This window comes from Peromyscus californicus, unplaced genomic scaffold (genome assembly GCF_007827085.1).
Source record: "Peromyscus californicus insignis strain IS unplaced genomic scaffold, ASM782708v3 Scaffold_19__1_contigs__length_69161282, whole genome shotgun sequence".
In the NCBI taxonomy this organism is placed as follows: domain Eukaryota; kingdom Metazoa; phylum Chordata; class Mammalia; order Rodentia; family Cricetidae; genus Peromyscus; species Peromyscus californicus.
Window position 1 is genome coordinate 52,274,939 of NW_026294491.1, and position 16,051 is coordinate 52,290,989.

The window sequence follows — 16,051 nt, forward strand, 5'->3', positions numbered from 1 at the left end:
TCCTTCTGCAAATACCACATGATCATGGTTCCTGGAGCCATCTAATAGACTTTAATATTGTGTAAAGTGATTCACCTTTCATCTTTATTAGGTTCTCTTAAGATTTCAAAGGCCTGTAAATTTCCATGAACAGTTTGGAATACGTGTGAATCCCCAAGAAGCTTTTCTGAGATTTTGACAGGATGCCTTTATATTAACTACGCTGGTTAGTAAATCTGGTCTTTCTACCCACCTATTTCAGTCTTGTCTTACTTCTTTCATCAGTAGTTTGTAATCTGTACTGTATAGAAGCTGCACAGGTTCTGCTAAGTGCATAACTAAATGTTATTGTTATTAGAAATAGTTGTGAATAATACTATATTGTGAATTTGGGCTGCAGCATGCTCATTGCATATGCTGGGATTTTGTGCAATATGATTCATGTTTTTATGTATTGACCTTTCTATACTAAACTTACCACACAAACTGTATCAGTTGACTCCTTAACATGTTATAGACAATCATGTCCTCAGATAGTAGAGACGATTTCTGTTTGGCTTTCCAAACTGGATCTTTTACTGACTTAATTTGCTTCATTCCAATCATTACAACTTACAGTAAAATCTTTAATTAGAAGGATGAACATAAACATCTTGCCTCACTCTTGATTTTAGAAAATAACATTCAGTTTTTTACCATTAAATGTGTTAGCTGCAGGGGGTTTTAAAGATGATATTTATCAACTGTGATTGATGTTATTAATCACTCTCTTTCTCAATTGCTGAATATTTTATGAGGAATAGATGCCAAGGGCTTTTCCTGAATTAATTGATATGTTTATGTGAATTTTTATTTTCTTTAGTTTGTTGATGTAATGCATTGAATGGGTTGGTTGCAAACACTGAGCCAGCTTTACATACCTTAAATAAATCCTACTTGTCATATTTTTTACATACTGATGGACTCGGTTTGCTAATATTTTATTGAAGTTTTTCATATCTAAGTTCATGAGAAATATTTGTTTATGATTTTATTTTATTTTTTTAATATTTTTATCATTTCAATTGTGTGTATGTGGCATGTGCACATGAGTGCAAGTGTCCACAGAAGTCGGAGGTGTGAGATCCCCCTGGAGCTGAGATTAGAGGCTGTTGTAAGCCACCTGTGTGGGTGCTCGGAATTGAACTCAGGTCCTCGGAAGAGCAGTATGTGCTCTTAACCACTGAACCATCCTCCAGCCCCTATTTTATTTTTCTGTTAACTTTAGTCATGCATTGTTTGCATGCCTGTAGTCTCAGCTGTTCAGCAAGGTACAGCTTTAGATTAGGAATTCAAGACCAGTTTGGACATCATAGCTAGCAAACTGGTTTCTTTAACCAATGAACTAGGCACAAGGCATCGATTGACACATGCCTTTGGTCTCAGTACTCAAGGGGTAGAACAGTGGGAGTCACAAGTTCAAAGCCAGCCTGAGCTGTACAGTATGCTCCAAGCCAACATGGTTTACCCCCCAAGAACTTGTCTCAATGGGACGAAAAAGAATTGGGAATGTTTCCTATTTTCTGGAAGAAATTGTGTGAAGTTGGGTGAGAAAAATAGAGCTTTTTCTTTGTTTTCTCTATTCTAGGAAAAATTGTGTAGAACTGGCACGATTTTTCTCTACCTATTTAGTTGATTTCAATATTGAAACTGTTTCGCCTAGACACAGCTTTTACAAAAGCTTTTTAATTATGGATTCAAATTTTCAGAGATTATAAAACTATTCAAATTATTATTTGTTTTGTTCTCATGGCTTTTGTCCAATTTTCTGAATTGTCAAATTTATCTGTGCACCATTATTTCTAGCATCTCTTTATCAGCTTTTAATTACTTCTTTTATTTTTTGAAATTATAATATAATTACATCATTTTCCCCTACCCTTTCCTCTCCCCAAACCCTGTACTTGCTCTTTTCAACTTCATGGCCTCTTTTCTTGTTAATTGTTATTACATGCATATATGTACATGCATATTTATTCCTAAATATAGCCTGCTCAGTCTGTTTGTTACCTGTATGTATGTTTTCAGGGCTAACTGTTTGTTACTGGGAAATAAATTGGTATGCTCTTTCTTGGGAAAGACAATTTGTCCCATTCTTAGCATTCCTTAGGTGGCTGTAGTTCTTTGTGTAAGGTTGAGGCTTTATAGGCTTTCCCCCATTCTTGTTCAGCTCATGTTTAGGCAATCACATTAGTAAAACTTTCTGTATTTATGAACCACACAATGACCAGCATGGCACAATAACCCTAAGAAAGGATGCCATAGTGGCACATATACCGTGGCAGTAACCAACAGCTCTCTAATTGGACTTAAGGCCCACTCAACAAGAAGGAATCATGCTTGGTACTGGAAACCTAGCCAACTACTCAGTACTAGTGAATTCATGACTCTGGGAAAAAAAACCTACAACCACCACTTTACTAAACCAGCATAATCCCTAACTACATTCTAAATATTTGTCCTTATACCCACAGGTAGTAAGTGTCACCTTTACCCCTCAGCACAGAAACTTCTCTTTACAACAAATGGAGACCACTACAGAACACTATAACCAATCAAACTGCAGGGTTGTGGAGCACACTCCCAATAAATATATCTACAAAACGCTCCGGCGCCTAGGGCTTAGGGACCATTGCTATATAAGAAGGCTTGGAAAGGTTGTAAGAGCCAAAGGATCAGGGAGTTTGCTGTGAGATTGTGTCTTCTGGTCTATCAGCAGCTACATCCCTAAAGACTCCTTATTGATTTTTCATTACCACCGTGTCTGTGATGACACCCTCTATGACATTCCTGAGACTGGTAATTTTTATCAGCTTACAAAAGATTTGCCAATTTTAATGATCTTTTTCATAGAGCCAGTTTTTGTTTCATGGATTTTCTGTTTGCTTCCTTTTTATTTCATTGCTTTCTTCATCCTGTGTATGCTATTTCCCTTTTCTCCTTTATTTAGGCCAATTTTATTCTTCTATCTTCAGTTTTTTAATGGTGGTCCTAGATTATTAGTCTGAGACCTTGATTTTTGAATGCAAGCATCTTGTGATATAAATGTACACTCCGCCCTGCTGTGGTTGCACTTGTACATTTTGGTAGAATGTATTTTTATTCTCTTTCAGTTATTTATATTTTATTATTTTCACTGAGATTTTCCTTTGACTAATAAAATACATTGAAGTATATTTTTTAAATTTTCCACATGTTTAGAGATTTGCTTGTCTTTTTACTATTGATTTATAATTAATTCCCTTATAATTCGACAACACAGTCCACATGATTTCATTCTTTTCAATGCTGAAGTTTGTTGACAGCCTAGAGTGTGGTCTATCTTGAATTATTTTAATGAACAAAAGAATTAAATGAAGAAGTTTATAACATGAAGATGCATATTCTGTTGCGGTTGTGGAGGATGCAAATCTCTACCTAGATCCCATTTCATTTGGTTATTAGATATATTTATTCTTACTGATCCTCTTTCCACTAGTCCCATTCTATCACTTTTAAAAGAAGGGGATGGTGATACCCCCAAATATAACTGGATTTCTCTGGTTTCTGTGCAGTTCTACCAGTTTTTTCTTTTCTTTCACAAAGAAAGCATTGTTGGCATTTCTTCCTAATTTCTTTTTAAAACAAAACAAAACCAGAAAGCACTCATCCATATTCCTGGATAATGGGTGTTAAAAAAAGAATTTGTAGACATAATTGGTCCTGCCTCACCACAGCATAGAAATAGAGCAGTGATTTTAGCATCCTCTTCTTAAGAACAATGCTCATGTGTCTATTGGTGTTATCTGTGGGTTTTTTCTCCCTCTCACCTGTGCCTCCGTGGCGGTAGGGGGAGGGAGATGGAGTCAAAGAGTTTCCCTGGAAGCAGCCTCCAAAGACTGGTATGAATGTGCAGATCTGGTTTAATGTGTATGTTCACTGGATATATGCATACATTATCCAATCAGATATGGTCATATCAAGTTACTGTCCAATGATCCTGAATGGCATGCAACCTGTGTTATGTGAGGGTGTGGGAGAGAAGGCAGTATGTCCAGGCAGTGTGTCTGCAAACAAAGGGCAGGAAGCAGGCAATGCCCTGTGCTTCGGTGCCAAATTAGAGGGCCTCCAGTTAGCTGGGACTCCATTATGAGTCATCTAGTATTCCAGAGACTCAGGTCTGCTCAAACAGCCACAGGAGGTGTTGGCACTTCTCACATTCCCTGTCTTTTAGTGACACCATCTGAACAGAGACTGACCCCTCAGTTATCTGTTCACATGAAACAGAAGCATCATTATATGGTGGTGTCCATGTATCGAAGCCACGCATTTGGATTTGTGGGAAGAATATTCTCTACCATATGACTTCTCACAACTGGAGTACTAAACTTCTTGATAGAAGTGGGAATCCAGGGAAAGAATAATAGGGGCAGGGGAGGGGGCTGTTAATAAACTTATGTTGTGCACATGCTTAGATAAATGATCATTTTATACTTGAGCATGGTTTGTATATGTTGAAAAATGAGCTATGTAACAATTTGACACCTTAATAAATGAATAGACTCTATTCACATGAGCTTTCAAAACCCAAAAAAAGCAAAAACTAAATAAAAACCCTCAGATCATCACTATTGGTATATGGACCACAGATTTGGTCATCTGTGCATAAGTCATTTGCAGACATTGATCCGAGAAGTAGTTTTAAGTAATCATGAGTAATGATGCTACAGGGGATTTCTCTCTCATCATGAGAAGTGTTTGTGGGTTTCTTGGTGGAGAATAACAGGAGGATAAAACACTGTGCCTTTAGGGGGCATGTCAAATGCATAGCATATCACCACATAAACCAAAGACATGTTTGCATGAAGCATGTACAAAAGTGTGGTTTTCATGAGTTTGGTAACAACTCTACCTTAATGGAAAAATGGGTTGGAACTTTGATATTTCTACAATCTACATTTCTGTGATGTGAGGCAGCTTTAACATAAACCATGTGTCAATTTTGTAATCCATCCATTATGATAAACTTGCTTAATATGCATCATCTATATTATAAATAATGACAATCCTTGACAATCTTCAAACAACGAAGGTCGTTCCTTGTCTTTTAAAGCAAACCAATTTTAATAAACCCAGGATCTGTCCCTGTGGAACAAGTGACTTTGCTAGACTTCTCCAGAATAATTCTCTATTACAAACCTCCTCTGCAACTGCCTGTTTAAGAGCTCGGCCTTTCCCCAGGGTTAACTCGCAGCCCTTCCTAAATACTCTCCAAGTCGTTTTGCTGGCGCAGGTGTTGTTTTCCAAGCAGCTATTGCCAAAGGGCAGCATGATAATTACCACGCTTCAGATCTGGAGGATTCTGAGCCTCACTTCTGACAGCAGATATATGTGTCACACACACACAGTTATTCATCTGAAACTGCCTGTGTTTAAAGATTTTAAGACTGTAACAAAAGGCTGACTACTCCTAAACTTATTCTCGGAGAGCAGCTCTTAAACTTAGGGATTGTGTCATTCCCTCCGCACCGCGAAACTCTAGTGTCTATCTCACTTGCCGTTGTATTTCAGGGGTCACCCTTTTCTTGTTATCAAGAAGTAAAAGTCAGCTATGGTATATATCCCAGGTGAGAAAACATTACTATTCAACCTTCACATTTCCTATTAAAAGTGACACTTTCACAGTGTTAAAGACTTGAGGAGGCATGTATCCCATGATAGGAGACAAGGAAAAGAGGAGGCTTCTGTAGACTTCAGGCTAGTTTCGTAGAGAAGAAAGTTCTTTAGACATCAACCAGATGTTTCCAAGCACAGTACCTAAAGGTGCAGAAACAGTCACACAGGTTCTTAGTGTGGGTTCCTCTATCGTGCTTCTCTCTGACATCTGTTCTGATATTTTAGGAGTTCGTGATGATCGTTGTCTTTGGCTTGGAGTTCATCATTCGAATCTGGTCTGCAGGTTGCTGTTGTCGTTATAGAGGATGGCAAGGAAGGCTGAGGTTCGCTCGAAAGCCTTTCTGTGTTATAGGTGAGTATCAAAGTCTGGGGATTTATGGTACTGCATATTTTCTTCTCTCTCTTGCTTTACAACATTCAGTTGATATTAGAAGGCAACATCCAGAAATTACTTACTGTGGACTGGCACTATCCCTCTCTGTGTCTGTCTGTCTGTCTGTCTGTCTGCCTCTGTGTGTGTGTGTGTGTGTGTGTGTGTGTGTGTGTGTGTGCACACGCGCGTGTTAATTAGCCCTACAATATACCACAAGGTTGTGTTCAAATCACCCAAATGTGTACCAGTGTATTATTCCTCATAGCGCATACCCTCTAGCATACATGGAGACCACAGTATGGCTTATGCTCTGAAACCTTTAAATCTGACCCTGAGCTCTACACTCTAAAATATGATTCCCCCCACCTATAGTTCCTATACAAATAGCAGACCTCTTCATTGCCTCTAGCTTCTGTAGTTCCAGGAGGGACTCCATTCTGTTGAGATTCAATTTGAAATGATGCCTCCTGATGAAGATATTGTAGAGCCCTGTGGAGTCAAGACCTGGCATCTCTCAGTAATATATTTAAAACCATATCTTAAAGCTGAAACTCTGCATACCAAAACCATTATTAGACAGCTAAATTTGGTTTTCCTGCTCTTTTGCCTTTATCATTTGCTAGGCAACCATTCAAATCCAAATGCTGGAAGTTCTCGGTGAGGCTTACTCCAATTATTTCCAAGCTGAGAAAGTGGGATTTAATTTACAAGATAATTTACTCTCTTGTTTGAGGAGTTAGGAATTGCTGAGTAATCCCTTTGATCACATCCCTTAATCTTTCTCCCCATGGTGAGTGGTGAGAACAACAGGATGCTTTCAAGGAGTAGAGTTCCGCCTCTGCAGGCACTGCTAACACCAACCTCTCTCACCTGGAAACCATCATGCTAGGTATGGAGAAAAACAAGTGGCAGCTTACAGCCCCCCAGAGCAAGGCATTGAGCATTAGAAACTCCCCCCACCCCAGATGTTTTTCTCCTCCTGAATCCTCTGCTCAAACAAGGTTTTGAAGGATTGTCACTTGAAGCGAAACTACTGCAAAGCAAGTACTCTTTGTCCACGAAAGACCCAAACAAAACAATTCACAAGGCAGGTGGTTGGCCAAGATTCACTCAACGTCTACATGATAAGGTCGGTTCACGGATGACTGCAGGGATGTTCCAATCCAGATTTTAAAACCAATTAAAATTTGGTCGCCTTCCCGTTCGGAGGGCAATGCCAATGTATTTCTGCTCTTCAAGCTAGAAAAGAAGTTCTTTCCCAGGTGCCTGCCGCCTCTTGATAGCTCTTTCCAGCCATCATGGTAGTCTTTTAATCTTTCTCTCTCTGCCTCGGATCTTTGAAGGTCTTGCTTGGGAAATGATGTTCTGTTCTCTCTCACTTCACTGGCCTCTGCGCACCCATCAGCGGTGACCTTGCAGATTTGATATGGCGAGATATCAGCATAATTTCGGGTTTTTGTTAACTTTGGGGGATTGTTATTTAAGTGGGGATTTTGCAACTAGTAAATTAACTGCTTTGTAAGTTGTCATGGATAAATATATAATGAATTCCCATTAGAGCGTAGATCAAATGTGCACATGCAGTGAAGGTAATCGTGTGTGACTTTCAGCATTCTGTTTAATGTCCATGTGACAGTTTGATCTGTGTTTCAACAGAATTGATGTAATAGTGAAATTTATTCAAATGTGGCTTATTGGTTTTGGGTCCCTGGATTTATCCTACGCAGACAAATCAGATATCCCCTGCTGAAGGCAAGGGGACATGTGACCCTTCCTAGATCTCTTTAGGGATCCATAAAAATGCTGCATAAATTGGTAGAAAATGATGATGTCACCCCCATGGTCCCCTTGTTCAACCACATTTGCACTGCTGAATGCAAAAAGGAATAAATACTGCACCTTTCTCATCTGTCTACGCTATGTGTTCTGAGCAGGAAGAGTCTGAAATGTACCAAAAATTATTAATACTTCATACGTTTGAAAGATCAGACTACTCTGAATATGCCAGATACACACTCAAATTTTTTTCTGAAATCTTGAACATTTAAGAATAGAATATGGAAAGGATGACAGCTCGCCTGGTATACCTTCACTGTGGGAAATGTCCTCTCTAGGCACACTCTCCTAGTTAGCTTTAGCTATCAACTTGACTCAGTCAAGTTATCTGATGGAGTCTCCATTGCATCACCTCAATCAGATTGGCCTGTGGCAATCTGTGGGGCATTTTCTTGATTGATGTTTGATAAGGGAGGACCCCTCCCACTGTGGGTGGTGCTACCCCTGAGCAGGTGTGCCTGGGTTGATTAGGAAAACAAGCTGAGGATGAATGAGAGAGCAAGTCAGTAAGCAGAGCCCTTCAGTGGTTCTTACCTCTGTTCCTGCCTTGAGTTCCAGCCTTGACTTCCCTCAGTGATGGATTGTGAGCTGGGAGTTAGAAGGCAACATAAATCCTTTCTCCTCCAAGTTGTTTATGGTCAGTATTTTAGCACAGCTATTGAAAGCAAACTACAACACACAACAATTTGTCACTTCTCATTGGAAGCAAACAGAAGCTACTACCATGGTCAGACCTTGCATTGTATCCTTGTTTACCAACCAGTAATATTGGGACACAGTTTAATAGAGGCCCCATGGGCTGATTCCAAAGACTGGCATTTCCTCTTTCTGAACCACCAATCCTCTATTAATTAAAGAAACTATACAATCATTGTGTACTTGTGTTGGGAAAACATACTCTAAGTTCTTAAGACTCTAAGAAAAATAACTTGTGCATTCTTAAGAAAATTAAATGTTTCCTTTCATTTTGAATATTTTGCTTAGTTATGACATAAAATTGTATATAGAATTACAAACTCATCATTACCCCTACCTGTTCAACTAGCTCCATCCCTATGACTCTGCTGTGAAAACCTTCTCTACAGCTTTGGCCAACCACTGCATTCCTACCTCAGAGAGTTAAAGCACATCTGTAGTAACTACCTGGGATGACTCCCTGATGACTTTTCTATATCCCAACATAAATCCCGCCTTCTATAACATGAATAGGGAGATGTGTGAATCACTTCGAGGCCTGTTAACACAGCCGTTCATTTTTATCCAGCTTTTTCTTAATGGCCTACTTGAGAATCGCAAATAGTATCAAATGCTGGTACTCAGACTGCAGTAATGAGCCCTGATATGTCAGGCGGCCTCAACTTCAAATAGTGGCTATTTTTGGATCCCTTGGTGACTGCTTTTAAAAACAGTCATAACATGGCTCTATTTTTTTTTTCAGTCTTGAAGTATGTCTTGGTGCAGCAGAAAATGCCAGCCTGTTATTAATCTTGTATCTATATTTGATGTTAAATGTAGGTTGATTTCCTATCACTGTCTTAACAGTTTCCTGGGGCACTTCCACAGGAGAACGAAGGGGGTAAACCAGAGCTCAGATGTTTCCCAGGAATGAAGCATGTCTGTCTTTCACTTGAAATAACAGCTCCTCCGGAGAGTGCCAGCAAGTGTGTGCATTTTTTTTATTAGAAAATGTAGCCAGCTTCCTACTTGGCTAAAAGAAAACAGAAGATTTTATTAGAGTCTGAGGCTAGTCAAATACATCTGTGATCTCATCATATTTTAAAGCAAGTTAAGTTGTTAACGCGTTCACAAATTAGAGCAGAGGCTCTGAGAACTGCCACTGGCCTGCAAACTAAAGAATTTTTTTTTTCTTTTTCTGCTTCTCTGCCATCCCTACTTTTTACTGGAATAGACCTATTCTTGGCCCAAACCATTTTCAGTACCTTCAAAAGCTTTTTATCCCCTTTAGTAGAAACTGCTTCCTCACAGGAGTTGCCTAAGAGTCATGTGTTCATTCTTCTCTAACGCATGGTTTCTTTCCTCTGATTGATTTAGGACACTTAAAACCTACTTAATCAAAGACTATAAAAAGGATTTTATTATCTTCTTAGTAGCATTATTTACTGAGAACTGCTACACGGTACCTACTGTTCCAAGCACCTTATAAATATTATATTATTAATACTACTTAAGTATTATAGTATACTTTTTATTTTTTTACTATTATTTTATGTGTATGGCTGTTTTGCCTTCATGTTATGTCTGCACACCATGTGCATGCCTGGAGGCCAGAAAAGGGCACTGGATCCCCCTGAAACTAGAGTTACAGACAGTTGAGAGCCACCATGTGGATGTTGGGAATGAAACTTGGGTGTTCTCAGCTACTGAGGCATCTCTCCAACCACTTATACCCTGTTTTCCACAGGAGGAAGTGAGACAGTACCTAATAAACCTGTGCAGAGTTAGAAAGAAGGCAGGAAAACAAAAATAAAAATAGGATTCTTTTCTAATGACTTTATTCTAGAAAACTGATCCTCTCTCATCGTTTACTGGCAATTTAAAATTATACTTGATTGAACCTTGTCCATCCGCATCAACTGATGTCTAGCATTAGAAATTCAAAAAGCCAGAGTTTATAAAATGACATTAATATTGAGATTAGCTTTATTTTTAACAACCACACCTATTGCTGTTCTCTGGCTTGAAAGAGAAATTAGGGAATAAACAGACTTTTGTGCCCAGTATCTACATCTTACACTCTTATATAATGTCATCCTGAGAGTCCCTGGGTATTTGCAAATTGGAGATACCTTTTAGGGTAAGTCATCTCACTCCCAGGAATGCCTCTAGCTGTTCATTAACAGTATCGTGCTTGCTTAGACAGTAGTTGACGTGTGCATCAACTTGACTAATAAGGAAGCATAAAATGCTATTATTTGACTGTACAGAAGGTATTCTAAGAAGGAAATGGAAAACTGCAGATTGCTTCCCATTTCTTCTATCAGTAGACCCCTGTGATGTATCTTACTAATATTCTTTGTATCTCATGTTATATAAGAAAGATGATTCAAAGGCAGAATACTCATGTGTCAGACACACTTAGTGGAGGAGATGCAAACATGAATAGCAGTAGTCCCTACCTGTAAGATTACAGTCTCATATATCCTTGGAAAGTGGAAAGCCAAAGGGAAATTGAAAAGTTACGAGAAGAATGATATGGACTGTCGTGACTCACTACATAAGACAAGGGAGCAAAGATCACCTCGGGTTTGAAACTTAGTCATGCAGAAAAAAAAAAAATTATGTAATTCTTCCATGTCCAAACAGAGTTCTGGATGCTGGGAATAGAAATATAGATAGTGAAGGGGAGATATCTTCGATTGTGCAGTCCAGGAAAATCTTTGTAAGTCATAGCATATTGAGTTGATCTTAATATTTTTTAAAAAGGAGTCAGTCTTGAAATTATTTAGGCACATACCTTTTCAGTCCAAGGAAGAATTCGTGTAAAGTTTCCTCGAATCTTAGGAGCTCAGCTTGTGCAGGAGGCACTAGGTGTTGTGGCTGGAGGTCAAGAACAGTAGAGAGAGGAGAAAGAAGAGATGGTGGGGATGGGCAAAGGTCATAAATGCTACAACGGCTGTTCTCAACCTGTGGATCGTGACCCCACAGCGGTCAAATATCAGATATTGCTCATGTCAGATATTTATATTATAATTCATAACTGTAGCAACATTGCAATTATGAAGTAGCAATTAAATAATTTATGGTTGGGGATCACTACAACATGAGGAACTGTATTAAAGAGGCACAGCATTAGGAAGGTTGAGAACCATGGCTCAAGACAGAGCAGCTTCTAGAGAGCCGATACTGGTAAAGGTCCTGGAAGTTGCAGACCTGATATGAATGTTTGGGTTAAAGACAACTAGAAGTTTGACTGTGTAAGGTCCTGAGTCTTTTAGACTTCTATGCCTACTTAAACTTTGTATCAGTAGTGTATAAATTGCTACACACTCTAAGGATAAATTATAGGGAAATAATTTGTAAAATAACAATCCATGACTTTTCCATGTATGGATGGACCTGCCATTGAGGAAATTTACGATTTAAAAAGGAAATGTGTTGTTTTCTGTGTGCAACCAAAATTATGATGTGATGGAAACTTTTTACAGCCCCCTTGGCAACCATCACTAACAAGCAGTTCTTTGGAGCTTTCTTTTCAAATGACTGTGCCCCAGACTCATTCATTACAATGATTGCAATGCAGATTTATTTCTTTAAGGACTATTTATTTCCTTTGAGAACTAGTCCCCTTTGCCTCAAGATGTTATCTGGAAACTTATGATCAATAAGAAGCATTAAACTGTCACTATGGGGTAAATTTTCAAAGTGGTGCTTAGAATTTACCAGTATGAGTCCCATTAACTTCAGTGGAAGTCCCGCAGTTGAACCGCTACACGTGGCTTTGAAAATGTTCTGCGGTGTATCTTTGCAGTGTGTTTCCTTTAATTTTTAATAAATATCACAGAGAGACTTGGGGCACAGCTGATTGCTGTATTTGAGAGCTCGGATAATACACTATGTAGTAGGAGGCATTTACAATTCGATTTTAAGGCTTTGTGCCTATTAAGAATCACAACAATGTAAATACATCTCTATTTCATCAGCGAGCACCCATCTATAAAGGAATCTGGAGCCCGATTAGAACACAGAGCTCAAAAAGCAGAATTCTATCCCTCTGAGACATTGTTTATCTCACTCTGTAGGTGGGGGGGAAATAAGACACCGTGGAATGGGCGTGCTTTGTCTGCAGCTCTAAGTCATCATGGAAACTAGGAATAGAACACTGGCCTCCCCATAGCTCACTGCTCCGAGGCACTGCCTCTTGTAAGAGTCAAATTTAATTACAGTGTAATCCGTTTAATCTACACATGGAAGAATAAGGAAGGAGCAGAAAAAAAGAATTTATTAGTGGATTAGTGGGAGATTATGTTACATAGATTAGTGACTTTCTTTGGGGGCCCAGGTTTTCAGCTTGTCCTAGAAGGTGTCCAACACTAGAAATTTAATCTCCACTAGTTAGCACTGGGGAAGAATTTCTTTATTTTCTCACCCTGAAATGTAAGCAAAGTTTGCACTCAAAAATGCTTCCCTTTGTTAATAAACAAGCTGATTAAAAACGTAAACATGGCCTCATGTTATAAACTAATCAGTTGGGGCTGGGCAGAAAGATTCTAAGAACCAAAGGAATAGAGTGTCTATTGGGAGATTTTTATCTCCAAGAAAGTCAGGGAAGCTGCACCCATGAAGTCTCATCAACATGGCTGCCTAAACAAGAGCCGAACAAGCATGGCACCAATAGACATACTAAGTGGGAGGAGGGAAATCTCATACAGTTACAATCCTAGAAAAACTACAGGTAACCACGGAATACTGAGAGTGGGAAAAATTTTCTTCTTCAGGTAAGAGGCCCCCAATTACTTATCCAGTACAAAGTGGCCAGTCCTAAATACAAGTTCCTTTATATGGACTAAACACACACATACACACACACACACACACACACACACACACACACACACACACACACACATACACAAACACACAGCAAAAACATACACACAGGCAAAAGACCCATATATATATTTTTAATATATATATTAACATATATATATATATACATATCACACACTTGCATATCTCTCTCTCTCTCTGTGATATGTAAGAAAGGGAAGAGGAATAATGGTATAGTTATATTTTTATTTAAATAAAAAAACATGAAAATGGGAGCTGGAGAGATGAGTTAGTGTTTAGAAGCACTTGCTGCTCTTGTAGAAAACCTGAGTTCAGTTCCCAGCACCCAAGTGGGGTGTCTCACAACTGTCCATAACTCCCACTCCAAGGGATCCGATGCCTCTGTCCTCTACAGGCATATGCCCACACACAGACACACACAGACACAGACAAAGAGAGACATGAGATGGGGGAAGGGCCGGGGAGAGACTTTAAAAAGCAAGCAGGGACAGGAAACATGGTTCAGGAGTAAGAGTACTTGCTGCTCTTCCAGAGGACCCACGATCTGTTCCCAACACCCACATGGCACCACACAGCTGTCTGTAGCTGTAGTTCCTGGGTATCTGACACCCTCTTCTGGCCACTGCAGGCATCAGGCATGTATGTGGTATATAGACATACATGCAGGCAAAATACTCATACACATAAAATAATAAAAAAAATTTTACAAAAACAGCCCACATCATGGGAGGAAAAGTGCATGTGTGTTCAGCTGTCAGATGATGAGTGTGCCCTTCCTCCTTTGGTTTCTGATGGCTTTGTACCATATATATAAATTCGGTATATCACTAGTTTATTCATCTTGTATTTCCTGCATCTACACTGAAGAAAGGACAGTAGCATAAAAGTTTCATTCAAATAGGAATTTCCCTTGAAATTGAACATAATAAAAGATCAGGGGCCAGATTGTCTGGTTATATCAATAGGGATAAAGCTTCACGGTTTTAATCATAAATCATAGATGAAATTTATTTCATGTAATTCCTACAAAAACCATACAAAAGTGGGTAGGGATCAAGATCCTGATTTTATGACTTAAGAAACTGTAACTTGAGTTAAGAGCTTTCATACACCATATACCAAAGAGCTGGGGGCAGAGGAGAGATCTGCTCAAGTCCTGACTTCATGGCACTTCATTGTGCCTTGTGCCATGTATGTGCAGCACGGGACAAATTAATAAAACGTATAATGAGGCTTGAGTCTTATTCCTAATCTTCCTCCTCCTCCTTGGAAACATTATGTAAAGTCCAGAGGTGAATACTTACCAGTATCGTAGGAAGGGATAATTCCTTCTCTAAACAGTTAGTCTGAAATCTGGCTTTTTTTCCCCCCAAACTTTTTACAATGAAAAAATTTGAGTCCTTCTTACAAAACTTAAAGCTGTTCCAGAGAGTTCCATGTTAGAATTCATCCTCTATCTGGCTTCCTCCACCAGGAAACCGACATGAATGCCTACTGTTAACTGCCCTTATTCAGATCTCACCAGTTTTTATATCCATTGGTTTGTAGATGCATGCCCCTATACATTTTTATCCTATGGACAGAGTTGTTTAACTACAACTACAATCAAGACGCAGAATCTTTCTATCAGTCTACATCAACATGAGAAGCAACCGCTAGCATTAAGTTTTTAGAGTCACTCTTTGCCCCAGATCGTAATGTCTGTGATCCACAAGTTCATTCTCCATCACTTTCGTTTCCTTAACCCCAGAGAATCAGAACTGTACTTATACAATAGCAAGCTCTAGAAATTCACTTCTGGTCACTCGAAATGATGGCGGTTGTCATCAATAATTCATTCCTTTTGACTGCTGAGTAATAATAGTCTGTGATATGGATTCGCTTCAGTTTGTTTATCCACTTCCCTATTGGAATTCATTTGGTTTATTATTTAGCTAATGAAACTGCTATGAACATTCTTGTGCAGTTTTTTTGTGTACATGGATTTTTTTTATTTCTCTAGAGACTACTGGGCTATGTAGTAAGTGTTTTAATTAACTTTAGCAGAAAAAAATAGTTTTCCAGAATGCAGTCGTTTCTTTTAAAAAACATATTTATGAATGTAAATTATTATCTTGGATGAAATAAACGGCATTAATGACTCCCTCAGACTAACACATTTAAAACTTCTACCAAGGTCCAGAAGTACCATATAGATAGTTAGGCCCAGTACTCACAGTTCTTGTGTGACTTATAAAAAGGTCATTTGTTATCCTTAATCCAACACCTCTCATAGGATTCCTCTGTCTTATATCTAAGGCTGCCATTTCTCAAAACTCCCCCTTACTTTTCCCAGTGGCTTTTTCATCATAACCAACTGGAAAGTCTTTCTTGGAAATTAGTAAGACATCCCTGGTTGACCAGATTCATGGATTTTGACTTACTGAGATGCCTTTTCCATGTTAGAGCAACCAGTCACTCATGTAGGAAAAGGTCATGTTAGAATCCATGTCTGTCTTACTTGAGACAAATCCCAAGTAGTCAAAGATGTAAAACAAACAGGAAAAACAAGTGGGCAGCAGAAATAGAAATCTCTGTGACTTTGGAAGCCCAGAGCCTTTCTAACCACAACTACAAACACAGACAGAACGACAAAGAATG

General features: G+C 38.9%; 1 protein-coding gene across 2 annotated transcripts in view; it reads left to right on the top strand.

Annotated features, from left to right (window-relative positions):
- Positions 1 to 16,051, top strand: part of Kcnq5 (potassium voltage-gated channel subfamily Q member 5) — a 557,372-nt gene that overhangs the window by 409,153 nt on the left and 132,168 nt on the right. For both annotated transcript variants that reach the window (XM_052745346.1, XM_052745345.1), the window contains exon 3: positions 5,899 to 6,025. In XM_052745346.1, the coding sequence (XP_052601306.1) occupies positions 5,899 to 6,025 (127 nt within the window). The remainder of the gene's footprint in view (positions 1 to 5,898; positions 6,026 to 16,051) is intronic.